This window comes from Peromyscus leucopus, chromosome 10 (genome assembly GCF_004664715.2).
Source record: "Peromyscus leucopus breed LL Stock chromosome 10, UCI_PerLeu_2.1, whole genome shotgun sequence".
Lineage (NCBI taxonomy): Eukaryota > Metazoa > Chordata > Mammalia > Rodentia > Cricetidae > Peromyscus > Peromyscus leucopus.
The window spans coordinates 85,234,901-85,255,352 of NC_051071.1; the positions used below are offsets into that span (position 1 = coordinate 85,234,901).

The 20,452-nt window shown below is 44.2% G+C and overlaps 1 protein-coding gene across 1 annotated transcript in view; it reads right to left on the reverse strand.

The window, feature by feature from the left end:
• Nucleotides 1–20,452, reverse strand: part of Gpat3 (glycerol-3-phosphate acyltransferase 3) — a 58,494-nt gene that overhangs the window by 13,472 nt on the left and 24,570 nt on the right. Inside the window, exons 4-6 of the mRNA XM_028867280.2 lie at nt 3,627–3,897; nt 1,202–1,276; nt 581–670 (exon numbers count right to left, since the gene is read on the reverse strand). Of these exons, the coding sequence (XP_028723113.1) occupies nt 581–670; nt 1,202–1,276; nt 3,627–3,897 (436 nt within the window). The remainder of the gene's footprint in view (nt 1–580; nt 671–1,201; nt 1,277–3,626; nt 3,898–20,452) is intronic.

Genomic DNA, 20,452 nt, shown 5'->3' on the forward strand with positions numbered 1-20,452 from the left:
TTGCTTTACCCAGCAGGGATGCATAAGAGGATGATTGGACCACGGGCCTGGGTACCAGGTGTTTGGAAGGGTCTACACTTGGCTGTATCTAGCAAGGGGGAGGTCTCTGCCTCACTCCATGGCATTGTTATAAAAAGCCCTTTTGAATAAAGTTCTGGGCCAGTGAATAAGGATCCAGGTCCTCTTGAAGCTCTCCTGTGTTTCTGTTTTCCCTCTTGTCAACTAGGTCTCTCTTTCTACCAAATATCTCTTATCCCTCTCTCCTCCTCATAGGAACCCTGTAAAAGGTGGGGGCTGGTCCCCCACACAGCATCTTCAAAACTGCGCCCAGCTCAAAACCTGACTTTGAATCTGTACCACCCTTAGCAACCAGATCCAGAGTTCCCATCATTCATCTGTCTATCCCATGGGATGGCAGTGTCCACCCCCCCAGGAGTAACCTATGAGAACTTTACCCCCACAGCACACCATAACTGCCCATCAATGAACACTACTCTGTTAATTTTTGTCTTCCTTCTGAAAACCCAAGCAATGATGACCACAGACTTCCCAGGTCGGGGCAGCCACGGCAGACACTCACTTGTTATGATAATGAATGGTGCCGGATAGGGACCGAACACAGATCCTACAGCAGGTCAGATGCACCAGTTCACTCAGCCAGCTTTTGAGGCTGAAAGAAAAAGAAACCCTTCTGTTATTTTGTTCTGGGTACTCATAAGAAACACAATGAAAGCTTCAATGTGCGGCTCACAGCAGCATCCCATGTTCTGCTTCAGCAAAGAGGGGTTCTTGCCAGCTCATCTATGCATTTGCCAGGCCCAACATGAACCAGGAGAATTAGACACAATTCTAGCAGGAAGGAGCCCCCACCCCGCTAGATTCTAATAAAGTCCTGAAAGACCAGCTGAGGTTTCTTTGGTCTGGACCTCCCAGGCTGCCAATGTCAAAGACTATTTTTCCTTTGGTTCCCTCAGTCCACTTTCTTTCTTCCTTTCATTTCTCCTTTGAAAAAGCTACCTTTCAATTTGAACAGAGAAAAAAAAAAAGACTATGGAGATGAATTCAGTAAGAATTCTCATAAACGGCTTGAGACCACAAAATTAATGAACCTAGAAACTAGCCAGATTCTAGCTTTGTGGACACCGTTGGGGGAGGGGGGGCGTCCTACATGAGTGGGGCTGGATGGAGGGAGACACATCACCTGCTGTCCGGGAGCTGTCCAACCAGTGTGGTTCCTATGATCAGCAAACTGATCCCAATGAAAGCCAGAGTAACCCTGAAAAAGAAAAGAAGACTACTGCAAACATCTGCCAGACAGTGGGGACACAGCCTAAAGATTTCACTACTGTTAACATCTGCCAGATAGTGGGACACAGCCTAAAGAATTCACTGCTGTAAACATCTGCCAGACAATGGGAACACAGCCTAAAGAATTCACTACTGTTAACATCTGCCGGACAGTGGGGACACAGCCTAAAGAATTCACTGCTGCAAACATCTGCCAGACAGTGGGGACACAGCCTAAAGAATGCACTGCTGCAAACATCTGCCGGACAGTGGGGACACAGCCTAAAGAATTCACTGCTGCAAACATCTGCCGGACAGTGGGAACACAGCCTAAAGAATTCACTACTGCAAACATCTGCCGGACAGTGGGGACACAGCCTAAAGAATTCACTACTGCAAACATCTGCCGGACAGTGGGAACACAGCCTAAAGAATTCACTACTGCAAACATCTGCCGGACAGTGGGGACACAGCCTAAAGAATTCACTGCTGCAAACATCTGCCGGACAGTGGGGACACAGCCTAAAGAATTCACTACTGCATAGCAAGTTCAGGGCCATCCTGGGCTTCATGAGACCCTGTCTCAAAAAGCATCAAATAAGCAAACAAAAATTAAAAGTTCTAGTATTGCTGGGTGGTGGTGGCACACACCTTTAATCCCAGCTCTTAGGAGGCAGAGGCAGGCTGATTTCAGTGAGTTCGAGGCCAGTCTAATCTACAAAGCGAGTTCCAGGACAGCCAGGACTATTACACAGAGAAATTTTGTCTTGAAAAAAGCCAAACCCCTCCAAAAAAAAAAAAAAAGGTCTAATATTTCCTTCCCAAATGTCAACTCATAGTTTAGTGCACCCCCGGAATCCTCGAACCCCACTTTGGAAGCACTGAGTCAAGGTCCTAGCAATAGTATATACGTCGTCCTGAATTTCACTGTTTATCACAGCCGCAACAACTCCCAAAAGACAGTCTAAGCCAGTGTTAGGACACAGGAAAACACACACACACACACACACACACACACACACACACCCTTGGAAACAGAACTTAGTGACTTGTGTCTGTCTATACTTAAGCAATGCCTAAAACTTACAAGTAAACACATTGTCTCTTGTGCTAGATCTGAAGGAGGCCAGTATCACCCGCCTGGTCATGGAAGTGAAGTTTCGATTCATATGCCAATGGCAGCTGGCTGGTAGCAACTCCTGGAAACTATAGCTATGTCCAAGAAAATGAAAAAATGACCAACATTGTGGCTGGTACACAGGCCTGCTCCCTGCCATCACCATAAAGAGACATGGCCACACTGTCATCTCCCTGACGGGTGTCATCTACTGTCTTGAGGTCATGTGCTGATGAGGCAGTATTCAAGCCTCAAATCAAAGGAGGATCCAGGTATGGGAATCTTTACTGAGAACTGAATGGCGCTGGGCAGTGGTGGCGCACACCTTTAATCAATCCCAGCACTCGGGAGGCAGAGGCAGGCGGATCTTTGTGAGTTTGAGGCCCGCTTGGTTTACAGAGTGAGTTCCAGGACAAGCGCAAAGCTACACAGAGAAACCCTGTCTTGAAAAACCAACAACAACAAAAACAAGAACTGAATGGCAGTGATAGAATTGGATGGAACAAGGACATACTACTGAATGGCTCTTCCAGTGCGGCAAGGGTCTCTGGGAACTTGTTCTCTGCTACCCACCTCTCAGTTCTACACACCAAAGAGAGGCTATTCCTGCAGGCAGCTCTTCTTTAGTTGCTGCTCTGGCACATATGAAACTATTTTGTGTGTGGAGGTGAGTGCATGTTCCTGTGTGGGCATACACAGGTGGATGGAGACCAGAGTGCAGTCTCTCAGGCCATTGTTCAACCGTCATCCACCTTGTTTTTAAGACGGGCCTGAAACTGGCCAAGTAGGTTAGAGTGGCTGGCCAGGGAGCCCCAGAGACCCACCTGTCTCTGCTTCCCCAACAGTGGGATCACACTCAGAGGCCACTCAGCTCATGTGAGGATGGAGTCAGGTCCTCATGCTTGCCTGGCAAGCACTTTATTGACTGAGATACCTACCCATCCCTCTCTTGTTCTAACTTCTCTTTTGCCTCCGTCCTCAAATTATTTACCACTATAGGAACAAAGGGAATAAAGAGAGAGAGAGAGAGAGATTGGGGGTTGAACACACTCTTCATTTGGAAGAAGGAGTGTACAGGTAACAAACACATGGCTGCAGGTCCCACCTGGTGGTGTCTTCCAACCGGGAAGAGGTGGAATCCATTCCACATACTCTCAAGCAGCCATTCCACACATAATGAAGAGGGAAGCTGGTGGCATCATCCAACCAGGCAGTGACTTACCTCAGAGGGAGCAGAAAGCAATAGCGTATTAGGACACCCAGCACCCACACCATCGTGAGCTTCGGACTGATGTACTGAAAGTTGACATTGGTTCTTGTGAGGAGGTTCCATGATACGAGCTCCTCGGAGGAGAACCTCTGGGTCACTTCATCTTCCACAATGGCTTCCAAGCCCTTCTTGGAGAAATAAAACACATCAGAGAGCTCGAAGTCCCTTCCTCGAAGACCAGAGAGCCCTTTTTCCATGGGTGACTCATCTCTTTGGATAATACCTTGAAAGAAAGCATCAGGACATGAGAAAACACCGTAGGAGCGATGAGGGATTGCCTCGTGGGGCAATGTTAACTGCACAGAACACAGAAAACAAGCTTCCACATGAGCAACAGGAAGATGTTAGAGCAGCAGTCACGTCACGGTGGGGAGAGGTGAGGCCACAGCATCTCCACAGAGCGACCTCTACCCAGCGACTTCATAAAAATAATAAGAGGCTGGGGTGCATGTTCGGTGATAGAATGCTGGCCTAGTGTGTATAAGGCCCTGAGTTCAATCCTCAGTACTGCCAAAAATATTTCATAAGAAAAATACAGCCAGGCGTGGTGGCACACACCTTTTACACAGGTACTCAGGAAGCAGAAGCAGACAGATCTCTATGGGTTTGAAGCTAGCCTGGTCTACATTGAGAATTCCAGGCCAGCCAGAGCTACATAATGAGATCCTGTCTCAAAACAAAAAGAAACCACAGACATTTCAGAAAAATAAGCAAAGCACAACTAGATTGATAGGAGCAACCTGTGTTAGTAAATAGGTAATTTCATGTCATGATAGAGCCTGGTGACTGAAATTGGTACCCTCATATCCCCCCTGTGTGAAGTGGAACGACTTGCTGCCCGTTTTAAAAGTGACTCAACCGGGAAAAGACTAAAAGAGTTCTGCTGAGGATTGGTAATCCTGCTCCTAAAATGTTCCCTAAGAGACGCAGGGAAGGGAAGATGTTCCCTGCAGCACTCTACCCAGGGATACACAGCACCACGGTTAATACGGCTCCAGTATCAAGGGAAAAGAGACCAGATCTTAAACATAGCTAAGTCAGGAAATATATTTACGTAGAAAAACACCAAGAAGAAAACATGCTTCTCTTTGGGCAACAACATTAGATTTTCTTCTCCACTGACTATGTTCCTTAAAGAAAGTAATTCAAAGGATTTTCAAAGCCAAGTTTACCAGAATGGGATGTTTGCCAGAATGGGATGTTTCTTTCTCTTTCTTTTTAATGTTCTGAAGGAATAACAGCAGGTGCACTGGGGGAGTGTAGGGAGCCCAAGAGTCCTGAGTGAATGTGTAAGGAGTGGATGAAGTCCTGAGTGAGTGTATAAGGAGGGGATGAAATCCTGAGTGAATGTGTAAGGAGTGGATGAAGTCCTGAGTGAATGTGTAAGGAGTGGATAAAGTCCTGAGTGAGTGTGTAAGGAGTGGATGAAGTCCTGAGTCAATGTGTAAGGAGTGAATGGAGTCCTGAGTGAGTGTGTAAGGAGGGGATGAAATACTGAGTGGATGTGTAAGGAGGGGATGAAATCCTGAGTGGATGTGTAAGGAGTGGATGAAGTCCTGAGTGAGTGTGTAAGGAGTGGATGAAGTCCTGAGTGAATGTGTAAGGAGGGGATGAAGTCCTGAGTGAATGTGTAAGGAGTGGATGAAGTCCTGAGTGAATGTGTAAGGAGGGGATGAAGTCCTGAGTGAGTGTGTAAGGAGTGGATGAAGTCCTGAGTCAATGTGTAAGGAGTGGATGGAGTCCTGAATGGATGTGTAAGGAGGGGATGAAATCCTGAGTGGATGTGTAAGGAGGGGATGAAATCCTGAGTGGATGTGTAAGGACGGGATGAAGTCCTGAGTGAGTGTGTAAGGACTGGATGAAGTCCTGAGTGGGTCTATAAGGAGCAGATGGAGGCCTGGGTGGATGTGTATGGGGTGGATGAAGTCCTGGGTGGATGTGTAAGGAGTGGATGGAGTCCTGGGTGGATGTGTAAGGAGTGGATGGAGTCCTGGGTGGATGTGTAAGGAGCGGATGGAGTCCTGGGTGGAAGTGTAAGGAGCGGATGGAGTCCTGGGTGGATGTGTAAGGAGCGGATGGAGTCCTGGGTGGATATGTACTGCTGGCACAGGCACAGCCGTGTCAAGGACACCAGTACCTCACACTCACGGACACTGGCGAAGCCTTCCTGGAGTGAGGCTCAGAGGATGGCAAAGCTGTCCTCTAGCCCAGTGGTTCTCAACCCCTTTGGGAGGTCACAGATCAGACCTCCTGCATATCAGATTTTTACATTAGGATTCATAACAGTAGCAAAATCACAGCTGTGAAGTAGCAATGAAGTAATTTTATGGTTGGCGGTCACCGCAACATGAGGAACTGTGTGTGCTAAAGGGTCACAGCATTAGGAAAGTTGTGAACCACTGCTCTAGTCCAAGTGATTGGCCAGTGTGTGTAAAAGCTGGCAACCCCAGCTCCCTCCCAGATGACTGCAACCTGGGACTGCCCACGTGCAGACACTTCCTACCGGGACCAGCTGACTCCTCCCTGGGTTCTTCAGAACAAGTGCCCTGAGGGTCTGAGTTGTTGATGTCAAACAGGCTCACTCCATCAGAGCAAGCACAGCGAGCTTTCTGCACATTTGTCTGTGTGTCTGTCCTTTCTTCATGCCCTCACGACCCCCATCATGTCAAGCACCATCTGTTCTGGGTTCAAGACACAGCAGGAGAGAAAGAAAAAGTGACTTGAAATTAAAAGTCAGGTTGTGTTTAGGACAGTCACCAGCTCCGTGGGGTGTGTGTCTTTTATATATAAAGAAGAAGTTGGACATTTTTAGTTTCCTTACAGGACTACTAACACTGAGAGAGAGAGAGAGAGAGAGAGAGAGAGAGAGAGAGAGAATGTATGTGTGGTTTTGCCTAATTGTTTTATCTAATAATTTGATTATAACTTATCATAACAATAAAAGAAGTTTATTATCAAAATAATTAGAACAATAAAGCATGTTCTTGGATGCTTATTGGATTGTCTTTATTTTTTTAAATTAAGTCAAATCTTTCTTGCTTTTTGTTAGTGCCAGTGGATGGTCCAAGAAAGATTGTGTCCCTACCGAGTTACCCTCTTGCTCCACAGGCTCTGCAAAGCCGCTAAGGCAGAGAGCACTCTGTCCAAGTCCTGGCCAATACTTAGCAGTGCAACAGTTTCGGTATTTAGCAACCTATATATTTCTTAAATATCTACCAGGGGAGAAAGCAAAGCTAGTCAGTAAATCTCTGAATAAAATACACCAGGGACAGTTGATATACCTCCTGAAAAAATCCTTTCTGAGAAAGGCCAGAGATGAGAGAATGCAACTGTGGGTTGATTATGTCACCGAGCTAAGGGAGAAGAGTCTGCCTACACGGCAGCTTGCCAGCCCCACCCACCTGATATGCAGGGTTTTCTATGCCCCCATCAAGTCTGTTCCCTGCAACTCTAATAAAATGTAATGCAGTTCTGTATTTTTGTCAAGAGTCTTCAAAAGTGTGACACCAGAAGATCAACAAAGAAGATTTCTAGCATATACTAAGACATACAAAAAGTCAGCAGGAAAAAAAAATGAACTTCAAAGCTCAGTAAGAGTGGCTAAGAACACGGCAAGAGTAGCTTTTATGACGCAATACTCTGAAAAGACATGCAGCTTCGCTATAGCCCGAGAGACACACGCTATGCCAAAACAATACGGTGATATCAAGTGCTCTGGAAATGGGAACCAACAGGGATCTAATTAGTAAAACTGTACTGGAAAGCATTTCAGCACTGTGGAGTAGAATCAAACATTCAAAGAGTATGACTCAGGAATTCCACTCACAGAGGTATTTTTATAAAACACCACATGCACAGAAGGGCTACCGGGATGTGTCACCCACCCAGATTTACCACATTCACTCTGTTATTCCAGGTATAAAAATGAGTTTTTTCTGGCCCACTTACAGTAATTGTGCACACCATGTTCTTTATCTCTCAACAGACATTTCCTCGGGATACTTAACCAGAACAAAAGCATCAAAATCAAAGAGGCGGGCACTAATGCAATGCTGGTGTCTAATCTACCCCATTCAACTTTTTTGCCATGAAAAAAAATCCCAATAATATCTTTTAAACCAATTTTTTTCTGATCCAATATTCAAACCAAGTTCCTACATGTCAAATCTTTTAGCTGCCTTAAATATACTAAGCTTCTGACATCTCAAGATATTGTTTTATTTATTTATTAAATGAAATTTATTTAAATAAATTATTTATTAAATAAAATTTATTTAAATTATAATAACTTTATTTATTAAACAGTGTGCTGAGCATAAATATGATAAAACCACAACAGGAAAATAAAAAATATCAACAGACACATAATATCTGAAGATGAATTCTACTATGAACTAGATGCTATGGGGAGGTACCACTCCAAACATGTCACTTTCCTCCTGAGATACAGTCACTATTGCAGGTGAAACTTATGCATCCAATTTGCCAAATTATAAACTTCTGACAGAAAAGGAAAACTAATGTAATCAATATACAGTGAAAACTATGAGTCAGGCATCAAATTAGAGGTTAGAAAAAATGGAAATATTTCATTGGGCACTAAAAATGTCTAGAAAGAGACCAAAATTTACCACACACACATCAAATGAATACAAATACAATTTTTACACTCTCATTAAAGAGATCAGGAGTGCCGGGCAGTGGTGGTGCACGCTTTTAATACCAGCACTCGGGAGGCAGAGCCAGGTAGATCTCTGTGAGTTCGAGGCCAGCCTGGTCTACAAAGCGAGTTCCAGGACAGGCATCAAAACTACACAGAGAAATTGTCTCGAAAAACAAAAAAACAAAATGAAAAGACAAGAGCAGGAGTTGGTGGAGAGATGGTTCAGTGGCTAAGAACACTGGTTCCCTACCAGAGGACCCAGGTTTCATTCCCACAGGCAGCTTTCAAACATACAACTCCAGTTCCAGGGGATCTGACATACTCTTCTGGCCTTCAAGGGCACAGACATACAGACAGGTAAAACACCCATACACATAAAATAAAATAATAATAATTTTTAAAGAAAGTCTGGCTATTTCTAACAGATCAATCCTGATCTCTCAGAGTCCACACTTCTTAAATTGGCAAACACTGATTCTAGGAAATTTTTCCTTTAATTTTACAACTCAGTCTAAGGAAATAAAGCTGTGAATATTTGAACTTTGTCCTTATACAAAATGCTCAGGCTGAGCCAACACAGACCACGCTTGGACAAAAAGAAAATTAGAGCTAGCTCTCGGTCTAATGCAAGAGATTAATTGCACAAGCTGCCCTGTGGCCCTCTGCCTTTAGCAAGTCGTTGGTACATAAATAACGCCACATGTGAAAGGCCTGTGAAAAGGAGGCAGAAGTTAAAACCATCTCAACCATAATTAACTCTAAATTAGCTGAGTGAACTTTTGGAATAACTGCCCGGTTATAAATCATACTAGTGCTCTGTCCTCTGGTTATAAAGGGAGCTTTCTAAGCCACCAATTAAGGAAACCAGGCCTACTGCAGACCCAAAGAGGACATGGTAATTACATACATCAGTAGAACCTTAACCCACCAACATTCCAAAGGTCAGAAGTCCATTATTCCAAACACACTCTCTCATTGAAACCTGGTTGATCAAGAAGCCAACTCGGTCATAACCCTTTATCAAGAGAACAGGCAGGACTGAGGGCATGGCTCAGCCAGCAGAGTGCTTGCCTGGCATTCAAAAGGCTGTGGGTTTGATCCTCAGCATCATACAAAAGTGGAAGTGGGGGATGAAGAGGAGGCTGTTCCTCCACAGGACCCATATGGACACCCAGCACCCACTTGGTAGCTCACATCTTAGCTCCAGGGCTCGGGGATCAGTCCTGTCTTCTTGCCTCCTTGGGTGCCAGGCATAAATGGTACATCAGCATGCATGCAGGCAAAACATGAATACATAGAGTTAAAATTTTAATTAGAAATCATCTTTTAAAGAGTGGAAGAGGCCGCACACACCTGTAATCCCAGCGATTCAGGAGGGGGAGGCCGGGGAAGTTCCACAGCATTCTCAGCTTTAGAGTGAGGAAAAGCTGGGTTACCTGATACCCGGTCTCCAAAAACATTTTTAAAAGTAGGCAATCAGCCGGGCAATGGTGGCACACACCTTTAATCCCAGCACTCGGGAGGCAGAAGCTGGTGGATCTCTGTGAGTTCGGAGTCAACATGATCTACAAAGTGAATTCCAGAACAGCCAGGGCTACACAGAGAAACTCTGTCAGGGGCGGGGGGCCACAACCACCTATCCTAACATTGTTTATGGAAACTGTCTGTGGACATTGTCAGTGGAAACACCTAAAATTAAATCTGGTATGGATTTAACAAGTGTACACTTTCCAGGGGAAGGCTGGGACTTAAGAACATTCTGGAAACTAATACGTTCCATTTCCTTTCTTTTCTTTTTGGTTTTTCAAGGCAGAGTTTCTCTGTGTAGCTTTGGAGCCTGTCCTAGAACTCACTCTGTAGCCCAGGCTGGCCTGGAACTCACAGAGATCTGCCTGCCTCTGCCTCCCAAATGCTGAGATTAAAGGCATGCGCCACCACCGCCCGGCAAGTTCCATTTCTTGATCTAGACCAGTATTTTTCAACTTGTGGGTCGCGACACCTGAATGGTCCTTTCATGGGTGCCACCTAAGACCTTCAGAAAACACAGATATTTACATTACAATTCAAAACAGTAGCAAAACTACAGTTATAAAGCAGCAACAAAAATAATTTTGTGGTTGGGGGTCACTATATGGTTGAGGAACTGTATTAAAGGGTCACAAGATTAGAAGGTTGAGAACCACGCTTTGGATGGAAGATAATTAAGTTCCCTTTGGAAAATACAAAGTAATGTATTTGTAATTTTATACTCTGTGGTAGTTTGAATGAAAATGGCTCCCATAGGCCCAAAGGGAGTGGCATTATTAGGAGCTGTGGCCTGTTGAAGCAGACGTGGCCTTGTTGGAGGAAGTGTGTCACTGTGGGGGCGGGCTTTGAGGTCTCTTTTGCTCAAGCTTCACTCAGTGTGACAGACAGTCCACTTCCTGTTGCCTTCTGATCAAGAAGTAGCCAGCACCACGTCTGCCTGCACACTGCCATGCTCCCCACCATGATGATAATGGCCTGAACCTCTGAACTGTAAGTGAGCCACCCCAATTAAATGTTTTCTTCATTTATAGGCGTTGCCATGGTCGTGGCGTCTCTTCACAGCAATAGAAGCCCTAAGACGGCCTCCTTCCTACACACTGTTCTCTTGTTTCATCCCCAGTTACTAAGAGAGTGGGGCAGGGAGGAGTTTACAGATTGCAGAGCCTTCTCCTGGTGTGAGGGGATACCCAGTTTCCTTCTGAGCCATAGATATGATCAGCCTGATCTTAAACAGACGGAGAGAGAACAATTACAACAGATAGCTGAATGTTAAAGCTGTGCAGAGAGCTGAAGAAATCCTGTTGGGATTTAAGAACAGGAATACTTAATGCCAAGGGAGTGGCCAGGCCGATGTCCAGTGACTTCGCTGTCAAGATATGAACGTTGACCCCATCTCCTTCCCCTCGTTGTTAATTGCTATGGACATTGATATGTGAATCATTGAACCAACTACACACAGTATAATCACAGGTTCCTGGGCCACCTTCTCCCATTCTTTTTCACAATGATTCGGCCGTAACTAGGCAAGCTAGGCCCCAGATTCACCAAGTCCAAAGCATCCCCCGGGCCACTGGTCAGGGTACAGCTTCAGGGCTTACACTAGGCAACCCGGCTCTGCCTGCTTCACAGTGACTCTTGGAGTTTCTGGTGATCACTTCATTCTTGGTCAAATGCTCTTGTTTTTTTGTTTTTTGTTTTTTTTAAATATATTTTGTTGCTATAAATTTAGTCAAGTGTAATAGTGGAATTAGTGTTACGATTGTTGTTATTTGATTTTGTTTGAGATAGCATCTCATATCCCAAGCTGGCCTTGAATGAAGTCGCTGTGTAGCTGAGGATGACCAGGAACTTCTGATGCTCCTACTTCCAGATCTCCACATAGACATGAACCACCATATCCAGCTTCTGCAGAGCTGGGAACTGAACCCAGTGTTTGTGCATGTGAGTGTAGGTACCTGTGCCGGCAAAAGAAGATGTCCAGTCCCCTAAAACTCAAGTCACAGACTATTGTGAGTTGTCTGAAGTGGGTGCTAAGAACTGAACTCTGACCTCTGGAAAAGCAGCGGAACTGAAATTTTAGATTCTTTTTTCCTATATCTGAAATGCTGAGTGATCTCTCCAGACCCAGAATATGCTGTTACTTATTTGTAAATTCTAAACTTTCTATGTCATTTATATGCTTAATCTACAATTCATCTGAGTTTTAAAAATAGTTCAACAAACCAAGTATGATGGTTTGTAGGTCACACCTATAATCTCAGCACCTGGAGGCTGAGGCAGGAGGATTGAGGTCCTGTCCCAAATCAAAACACAAATACTTCCACAAAAGAATCCCCAAAAAAACAGACAGATGAAACAAATGTATCAAATTCTTGATAAATGGTTTATATAGATTAAAGGGCTCTGGTAGGCTGGAGACTGGCAAACACCAGGTGCAGACAAATTCTGCCTTTTACCTTCCTCCCCTTGCTAACAAGCCCTTAGATGACACTCCTAAAGCTAGCTGTCAAAGTCTAGTCCCGTATTTGGCCACTGACCATTCCTGGGACTGATTAGCAAGGTCCAGCTACCAAAACACCAAGGTCCAGGAATTGGAATTCATTGTTTTGACTAAACTAATTAAAATACCCAATCAGAACTTACCAACCAGTCCCAGCTCACTCTGAAACAGGCCTCCTCTTCTTCCTCTCTAACAGTAACCCTGGCAAAGCTATTTGCTGCTACTTCTGCCCAATTCAGATTCAGCTACTCTTTGCCTTGCTTAATAAGAGATCTCTTCGCATTCGGTTTGTGCTTGGAAATTGGCGTTTGGGTGTGGTCTGTGCCTAATCGGGGATCCAGAGGGGAGCACATGGTAGTACTGAGTTCCTTCATGAGTGATTGGTCTTTGCTGCTAGTGAGCATGTGCAAACATTTTAGGATACCATTGGCACTTTCTAATAAAGCTGAACAGTTAGTTGTTTATCCTACAGTCAAAGGATTCACCTGAATATCTATTACAACAATGTTCTCAGCAGCCCTGTTCCTAATGGTTAAAAACTAAAAATAAACCAAATGTCAATCAATATAACCACAAATAAACAAGCCCTCAGTGTCTGTGTAAAGGAATATACCAGTTTTAAAAAATCCACTTCATACAACAGAAGGAAGCCTCCAGACAGTCTGCTGAACAGGAAAGGAAGACACACGGAGAGCGTACAGCATGACTCCACTTCCATAGATTTCCAACAGGAATAACTAATCAATGAGAAACCACCCTAGGCAAAGTGAAGGATGGAGAGTATACACTGGGCATGGGCTGGAAAGAGGAGGCCCAGCTTCCCACGTAGCCCAGACCTTAAATCTTAACCATTCAGCCAGCACTAGAGACTAAGACACTGTCTTTTAGAAAGGTCATATCAATCTTGAAATATTATTTCAAAGTTTCGAAATTTAAATCAAGCTTGACTAAAGGAGGTAATGGATCTGTGTTCATTGCATAGAAAGCTAGCTGGGCATCAGATGACTTGAAAGCCTGCCAGCACCACACGCTGATGCTGAGACATCCTGTGGGCTGGGTCGACGTAAGCGAGATTAGAGTACACACCTATTTAGATACATGAGCTCAAGTACACATGCTGATTTGACATGAGTCAGCAGAAATGAGGAAGTTACTCAGTCAAGCAGAGCAGTACCAACGTCACTGGGGAGGCCGAAAGAGGAAGAGATATAAATGAAACACAGATAGGTACCAACGTAACTAAAGACATACTGGGTTTGGTGGGGAGAATGTTGCAAAAAAATTAATTATGTGGTGTGTGTGTTTAAACTAGGTCTATGTAGACCAGGCTGGCCCTAAACTCCCATAGATCTGCCTTCCTCTATGAAGCTTAGGCTGGCCCTGAACTCACATAGGTCTGCCTCTCTCTGCCTCCCAGTTACAGGGATGAAAGGCATGCACCACCATGACTCATAAATTAAATTATTTTATGTATTCCATCAAGTAACCAGAACATGTCCTCTTTACCTAGTCTCAATTTCTGTTTTTAATAATTTTTATTTTATGTGCATATGTGTTTTGCCTGAATGCGTATCTGTGTGATGGTGTCGGTTCTCCTGGAACGAGAGTTGCAGACAGTTGTGAGCTGCCATGGTACGTGCTGGGAATTGAACCCAGGTCCTCTGGAAGAGTAGACAGTGCTCTTAACCACTGAGCCATCTCTCCAGCCCTAGTCTCAATTTCCTATCTCTTAGTATCTCTCTCCTTCCACAACTCCCCAATCCAAGAGAAAACTGAGAATGTACCTTGGTGGTACAAGTATTCAGCATGTGCATAACCCTAAGTATCCTCCTCCGAAAACCAAGAGAATGTCAATGGCTGTAATGGGGTACCATCATTGCCTATGACCTGAAAAACAATGTCATTCACTAGACACGTTGGACTATCGCCAAAACGAGTTATCTGTTTTCAAAGGCCCATAGTCCCGCTCCTCCATGACGCTGCCTCACCACCGTATGTTTTTCAATATACTGAAATATGAAAGGGCCAGAGCGTATCCCCTGGCAGGGCTGACTCAGGTGAAGTGAACAGGCCCATCGGGGCTGTCGGGTACCAGGAGCTCAGGATCCCTCACTTCATGCCAGAAGCTGTATGCCCTACGCTCTCTCCTCTCGATATTGTTCACCACCGTCTCCGAGAAATTACAGATGGAAGGGTGCACTGCTCCTAGAGAGGCCTTCTGGAAACAGTCTAAGCAGTCAGTAGTCTTCTTTAGTTAATCTAAGCTCTGGGGCAGACAGAACTTTGAGGGAGACATGCGGGGAAACCGTGCATCTGACCTAGGAAAGTGAGGAAGGCTCCCTCACACTACTCCGAGGTCACCACACAAAGAAACGGGAAGGGCCCAGCCTGAGGTTTCGCCCGTCACCAGGCCATCCACATATCACTGCACACGCAAAGGATTCTCTTTAGACCCAAGACCATGGAGCGCTCCTCTCCTGGGCCCAGGAGTCTCTCTCACCCTAAAAGCACACCTCATGTGCCCCACCTTCTCTGCACAGCCTACTTGGACACTGGGTCATCTACTGGTTTTATTTATTCATTTTTTTGGAGGGCGGGGGGGGGGAGCTTCAGAAAGAAAAAAAGAAGTGGAAAATAATGCCACAAACTTCTTAGAGAAAAAAAGGAGAAAGAACTGAAGATCTTTGTGGCTTTCTAGACCCATGGAACAAGTGACCCACCTCCTATAGGTGACCCCACCATTGCAGAGATAAACACAGCCTACAGAAGAACCTTCAATTTTTTATAGAGAATTTATACCAACTGAGGCAATCAGGAACTATAAATAAAAATAGAAGAAATGAAAAGAGGGACTGGGAAGGGAGCTCAGTGGTTAAGAAAGCTTGCTGCTCTTCCAAAGGATCAAAGCTCAGTTCCTAGCACCCATGTAGTGCGCTGTAATTCACAACTGCCTCTTAACTCCTGCTCTAGGGGCTCTGTTGCCCTCTACTGGCCTAGGAGGGCATCTGCACTCATGTGCACATATCCACACATTGATAGTCATCAGTCAGACAGACAGACACACACACAATTTCAAAACAAAATAAAGCTTTAAAAATAATTGTGGGCCGGGCGTTGGTGGCGCACGCCTTTAATCCCAGCACCCAGGAGGCAGAGGCAGGTGGATCTCTGTGAGTTTGAGGCCAGCCTGGGCTACCAAGTGAGCTCCAGGAAAGGCGCAAAGCTACACAGAGAAACCCTGTCTCGAAAAACCAAAAAAAAAAAATTGTGATGTAGGTATATATGTGCATGGAAGGTCAAGTGCTTGTGGGGACCAAGTCATCTGATTCTTCTGAAGCTGGAGGAAGAATCCTCTTCAAGAGCACACACACACTTAATTCTTTTTTAAAATGAGTTTCATTATTTAACGAAGCTCACACAATTCTCAACTGTATAACATATACTAACCTGGTCCAATTTTCTGATCATTTTTAACTAATAAGGAGATTTTCCTTACATACAATTTAATTATGTGATTTTGACTTAAGACAACATTTTTGTTTCATCTTTTAGAAATATGAAGAAAAGTAAAGTTTACTTCCTCTAATAATTAAACAATTTTAGTGAGACTTCCCTCATTTTTTCCCCTGAATTTGAAAAACAGCCATCTCAAATCTTGCTAATTTCTGTTTTTGTGTGTGCATGAATGTGTGTGTGTCTGTGTGTTTGTGTGTTCTCTGTGTTTGTGTTCTGTGTGTGTATGTGTTCGTATGTTCTCTCTATGTGTGTGTGTTCTCTGTGTGTGTATGTGTACTGTGTGTGTGTGTTCTGTGTGTGTGTTCATATGTTCTGTGTGTGTGTGTTCTGTGTGTGTTGTGTGTGTGTTCTCTGTGTGTGTTCTGTGTATGGTAGGTGTATGTGGTACATGAATATGAGTATGCAGGTGATGTACCCATGCTCAGGAGGCCACGCAGAAGCCAGAGCAGAATGCCATGTGTCATTCTTTACTGCTCTTCCCCTTATTGCCTTGGGACAAGGTCTCTGTGAACCAGAAGCTCCCGTTTCCAATAGGCTGACTGTCTCTCTCAGTCCAAGCACAACTAATCCAGGAACAGCCATACACAGCTCTAAACCGCCATGCTGTGGGGACCTACTTATGCCCACCTACATAACTTTATTCCTATTTGCCTCTTCCTTCTTTAGACTAACACACCCTCACAGACGATTAAGCTTTTCCTTCTTTTCCCTAGTTTAAAAATCATCTCTACAAGGCAAGTTCAACATCAATTCATCCATCCAAAATGATTTCATCCCATGAAGCACTTAGGGACTGTCTTTCTCAAATTAATTGTATGCATACATTTGTGGAATTCGATGACACATTGCCTGGCTCTCATTTACACTTAGATACTGGTAAACACCACCCCACTTCGAAGCTAGAGTTACGTAAGGACACGCCCAACATCACCACAGTGCAGGCTAAGACTGCTAGGTATGTGGAGTTGCCTGGCAGCCATGGTTCTCAGTGAGGGATGGGGTCGAGGAGTCTATCACAGCATGTTTGAGCCTTAGAGCTGTGGGAGCCATCTTGGCATCTTTCTAGGTTCTGGTTTTTCACCAGTGGCTGTCTGTTTTCCTTCCTCTGACATGTTGTGGCAAGCCTTTCTCTATCATGTAAATAGCATCATTGGTAAGAGTATCAATGAAGACTTGTGGGTGGGGGGATGGGGGTGTCCTCTGGTCAAGAGAACAGAATGCCTGCCCTGGATACCTACCTAACATTCCCCTGGGCTGGGTCAATCACCTGGGCAGGTGGGCTCATCTAAACCGCACAAGAGATAGATGGAATAATTTCCCTTTCAGGAGATGTTATCCTTCCCTTTCCCAAAATCCTGCCCCTACAGACCAAGCAGCCATGAGGTGCTTCTCAGGCCTGGCTTAGAAATGTACAACTTTTCCTTTTTCTTTTTTCCATTGCTTTCTTCCAGTTGCTGACCAGAACCCAACTATGTTTTCCCTGATAATTTGGCTTGCTATTTTTTAACAAAGCTACCCTCACCGCTATGTGGTTGCTTGTCTGATATCCATGCTGGCTTAAACAGCCTGGCTATGTTTCCTCCTTCTCTCTGCTCCCCTCCTCCAGCTGCTGAGACTTACAGCTTGTCTGCCTTGGGGTGTTTTTCTTTTCCTTTTTTTTTTTTTTTTTTTTTTTTTTTTGGTTTTTCGAGACAGGGTTTCTCTGGGTAGTTTAGGTGCCTGTCCTGGATCTCACTCTGAAGACCAGGCTGGCTTTGAACTCACAGAGATCCGCCTGGCTCTGCCTCCCGAGTGCTGGGATTAAAGGCGTGGGCCACCACCAACTGGCTTGGTGTTTTTCTTTTAAACTCTAAAAAAAATTGTCCTCCTGCTCACACTTAAATCCATTCTTATTTTATTTATAAGACTAAGAACTCAGAGAGGGGACCCCAATGTCCTCTGCATCATCATCCTTGGGTAAATTAGGTAAAATGAAGTCCCCCAGGTCAATGGCTCACTTATCAAAACCACCAAGATTTAAACTTTTTATAGCAAGTATGGAACCCAGGGCCTTGGGCAAGTTAAGTATATGCTTTACCACTCAGTTGTACTCCCAGCCTTTAACATGACTTTAAATTCTATTTGTTTCCTATACTATTTAAAAGCATGATTAATTTAAGAGCATTCAATCAACTCCATTGTACTTTCAATTATGTCAGACTGATCAATACAACCCCAAACAATGAAACCAACCATGTGCCAAAACCAGTTACTCAGCGGGTTGGTGACATCATCTACGAGCTAGAAGAAGGCCTCATCAGGAAAGTCGGCACCCAATTAGCTACCTGTGACATCTGTCTGCAGGACCGGAACGTGAATGCTGAGGCTACATCTTGGTTTAGTAACAGATCTCATCAACTAGTATCTCCAGAGTGATGGATGATGGATGGGTTTGTTGACCCTGTTACTTACTAAGGATAAAAAGACTCAAATGCTTAAACTCAATAAATGTGACTTCTATCGTCTTATTTTTATATGGTTTATATATCTGTTAATAACCAACCAACCACACACACACACACACACACACACACACTTCTTTTTATAATTAAGTTATTTTCTGCTGGTGTCCCTTGGTTTTCAAGACCCAAATAAAATTACTGTTATAGAATAAATGGTTATATACCCATAAAATCCACACATTGATATCTAATCCCCAATGTGAGGGTATTTGGAGATGGGACATTTGGAGGTTGATTAGGTCACAAGAGTGGAGTCCTTGAGAATGTCCCTCTGAAAGCTGGGAGATGGCAATCATGAGGACCTCAGTTGAGATCCCAAAGATAGAGACTATATGACTGTAGTCAGTGAAGATTCCTGGATCTCACTGTCTAGCCACACAAGATGGTGGATTACTGGTTCAATGAGAGACCCTATCTCAAAATAGAGATAGATAGATAGATAGATAGATAGATAGATAGATAGATAGATAGACAGGGTCTCTCTATGAGTTCTGGCTAACCTGGAATTGACCGTGCTGACCAAGTTAGCCTCAAACTCAGAGATCCACCTCAGAGTGCTAGATAGATAGATAGATAGATAGATCATAGATACATAGATAAATGGATAAATAAGTAAATGAGATGAAGGCAGCTGAGAAAGTTGTTTAATGTTGACCGTTGGCCTCCACATGGAACACACAACACAACACAACACAACACAACACACACACACACACACACACACACACACACACACACACACACACACACGAAGACCTCAGAAAAGTCCCTCGTCCCTTCTGCCGCCTAAGGACATGGTGAAAAGGCCCTTGTCTATGGCCCTTGAACAGAACTGTCTAGTCTCTGAAAGCGTGAAAATAAATTTCTGTTGCTTCTAAACCATCCAAACTACCATATTTTGGTATGTAAGCCAAAACAGACTAAAACTCATGCTAAGCTAGAAGTATTAGAAATGTACTTTTTTAATTGAAAACAACAACTGAGGAAAAATCGACTTCATTTTCAGTCATTGTATGCTCTCTGGAGGATAGTTATGAGACAATCATAAAATGTGAAGCGTCTTAAGCCAAATGGGTGTGTGTTTCTTATGGAATTATCCCGTTTTGAAGCATGAAAGGCAGGAGTGGGTTATAGACATTATAATCAGTTGTCAGTCAGCACCACAGAGAAATCAACAAGCATTGGAAATAACAGGCAAGGTTCCAATTTAGCAACTCACTCAATACACTGTTTATTCTGGCTGGCAGCCCACAATCACTGTGTTGTTTTTACACAGTTAACTCAATTAAACAAGAAATTCCGCAAGAAGAAAACATGTTAGACTTTATGGTTTGGTATACATGTATGGTGTCCTCAATTATAAATAACATGAAGAAAAATTGAGAGACAGGGTCTCTCTATGAGTTCTGACTAACCTGGAATTGACCGTGTTGACCAAGTTAGCCTCAAACTCAGAGATCCACCTCAGAGTGCTGGGATTAAAGACGTGCATGGTCATGCCCAGCCCAGTGTTAAATATTCTTTTTGAAACAGGATCTCTCTATGTAGCCCTGGCTGTCCTGGAAGTCTATGTAGACCAAGCTGGCCTGGAACTCACAGAGATCTGTCTCCCCAGTGCTGGAACTGAAGTCATGGAGTCAAAGTCAGGCACCAGTGATTAAGAATTCAACCTCACAAAACCACTTCAGGTGACCATATCAATTGGCTATGGTAGGGATTGCCAAAATCAATCCCTTCTGAGGTTCATCAATCTGTAAGAATGACTGCCGGAACTCAGGGGATACTCTACTTGCCACTGCTGATTACTAGAGGAACATTTTAAAAGGATACACATGAACATCCAGAAGGAACACATAGGACAAGATTCAGAAGGGTCTCAAGCATGGGCACCTCTCTCTGTCCTCTGGAATGGGACATGCCTCCATCCCAATACCTGTAGTTGTTTGGCAATCCGGGGAGCTCTTTGAACCCCCGTTCACTGGAGATTCGTGGAGGATTCATTAGATAGGCATGATTAATTAGATCATTAGCTACAACAGATTACTCTAACCGTTAGTTCTTGTGGTAGTTT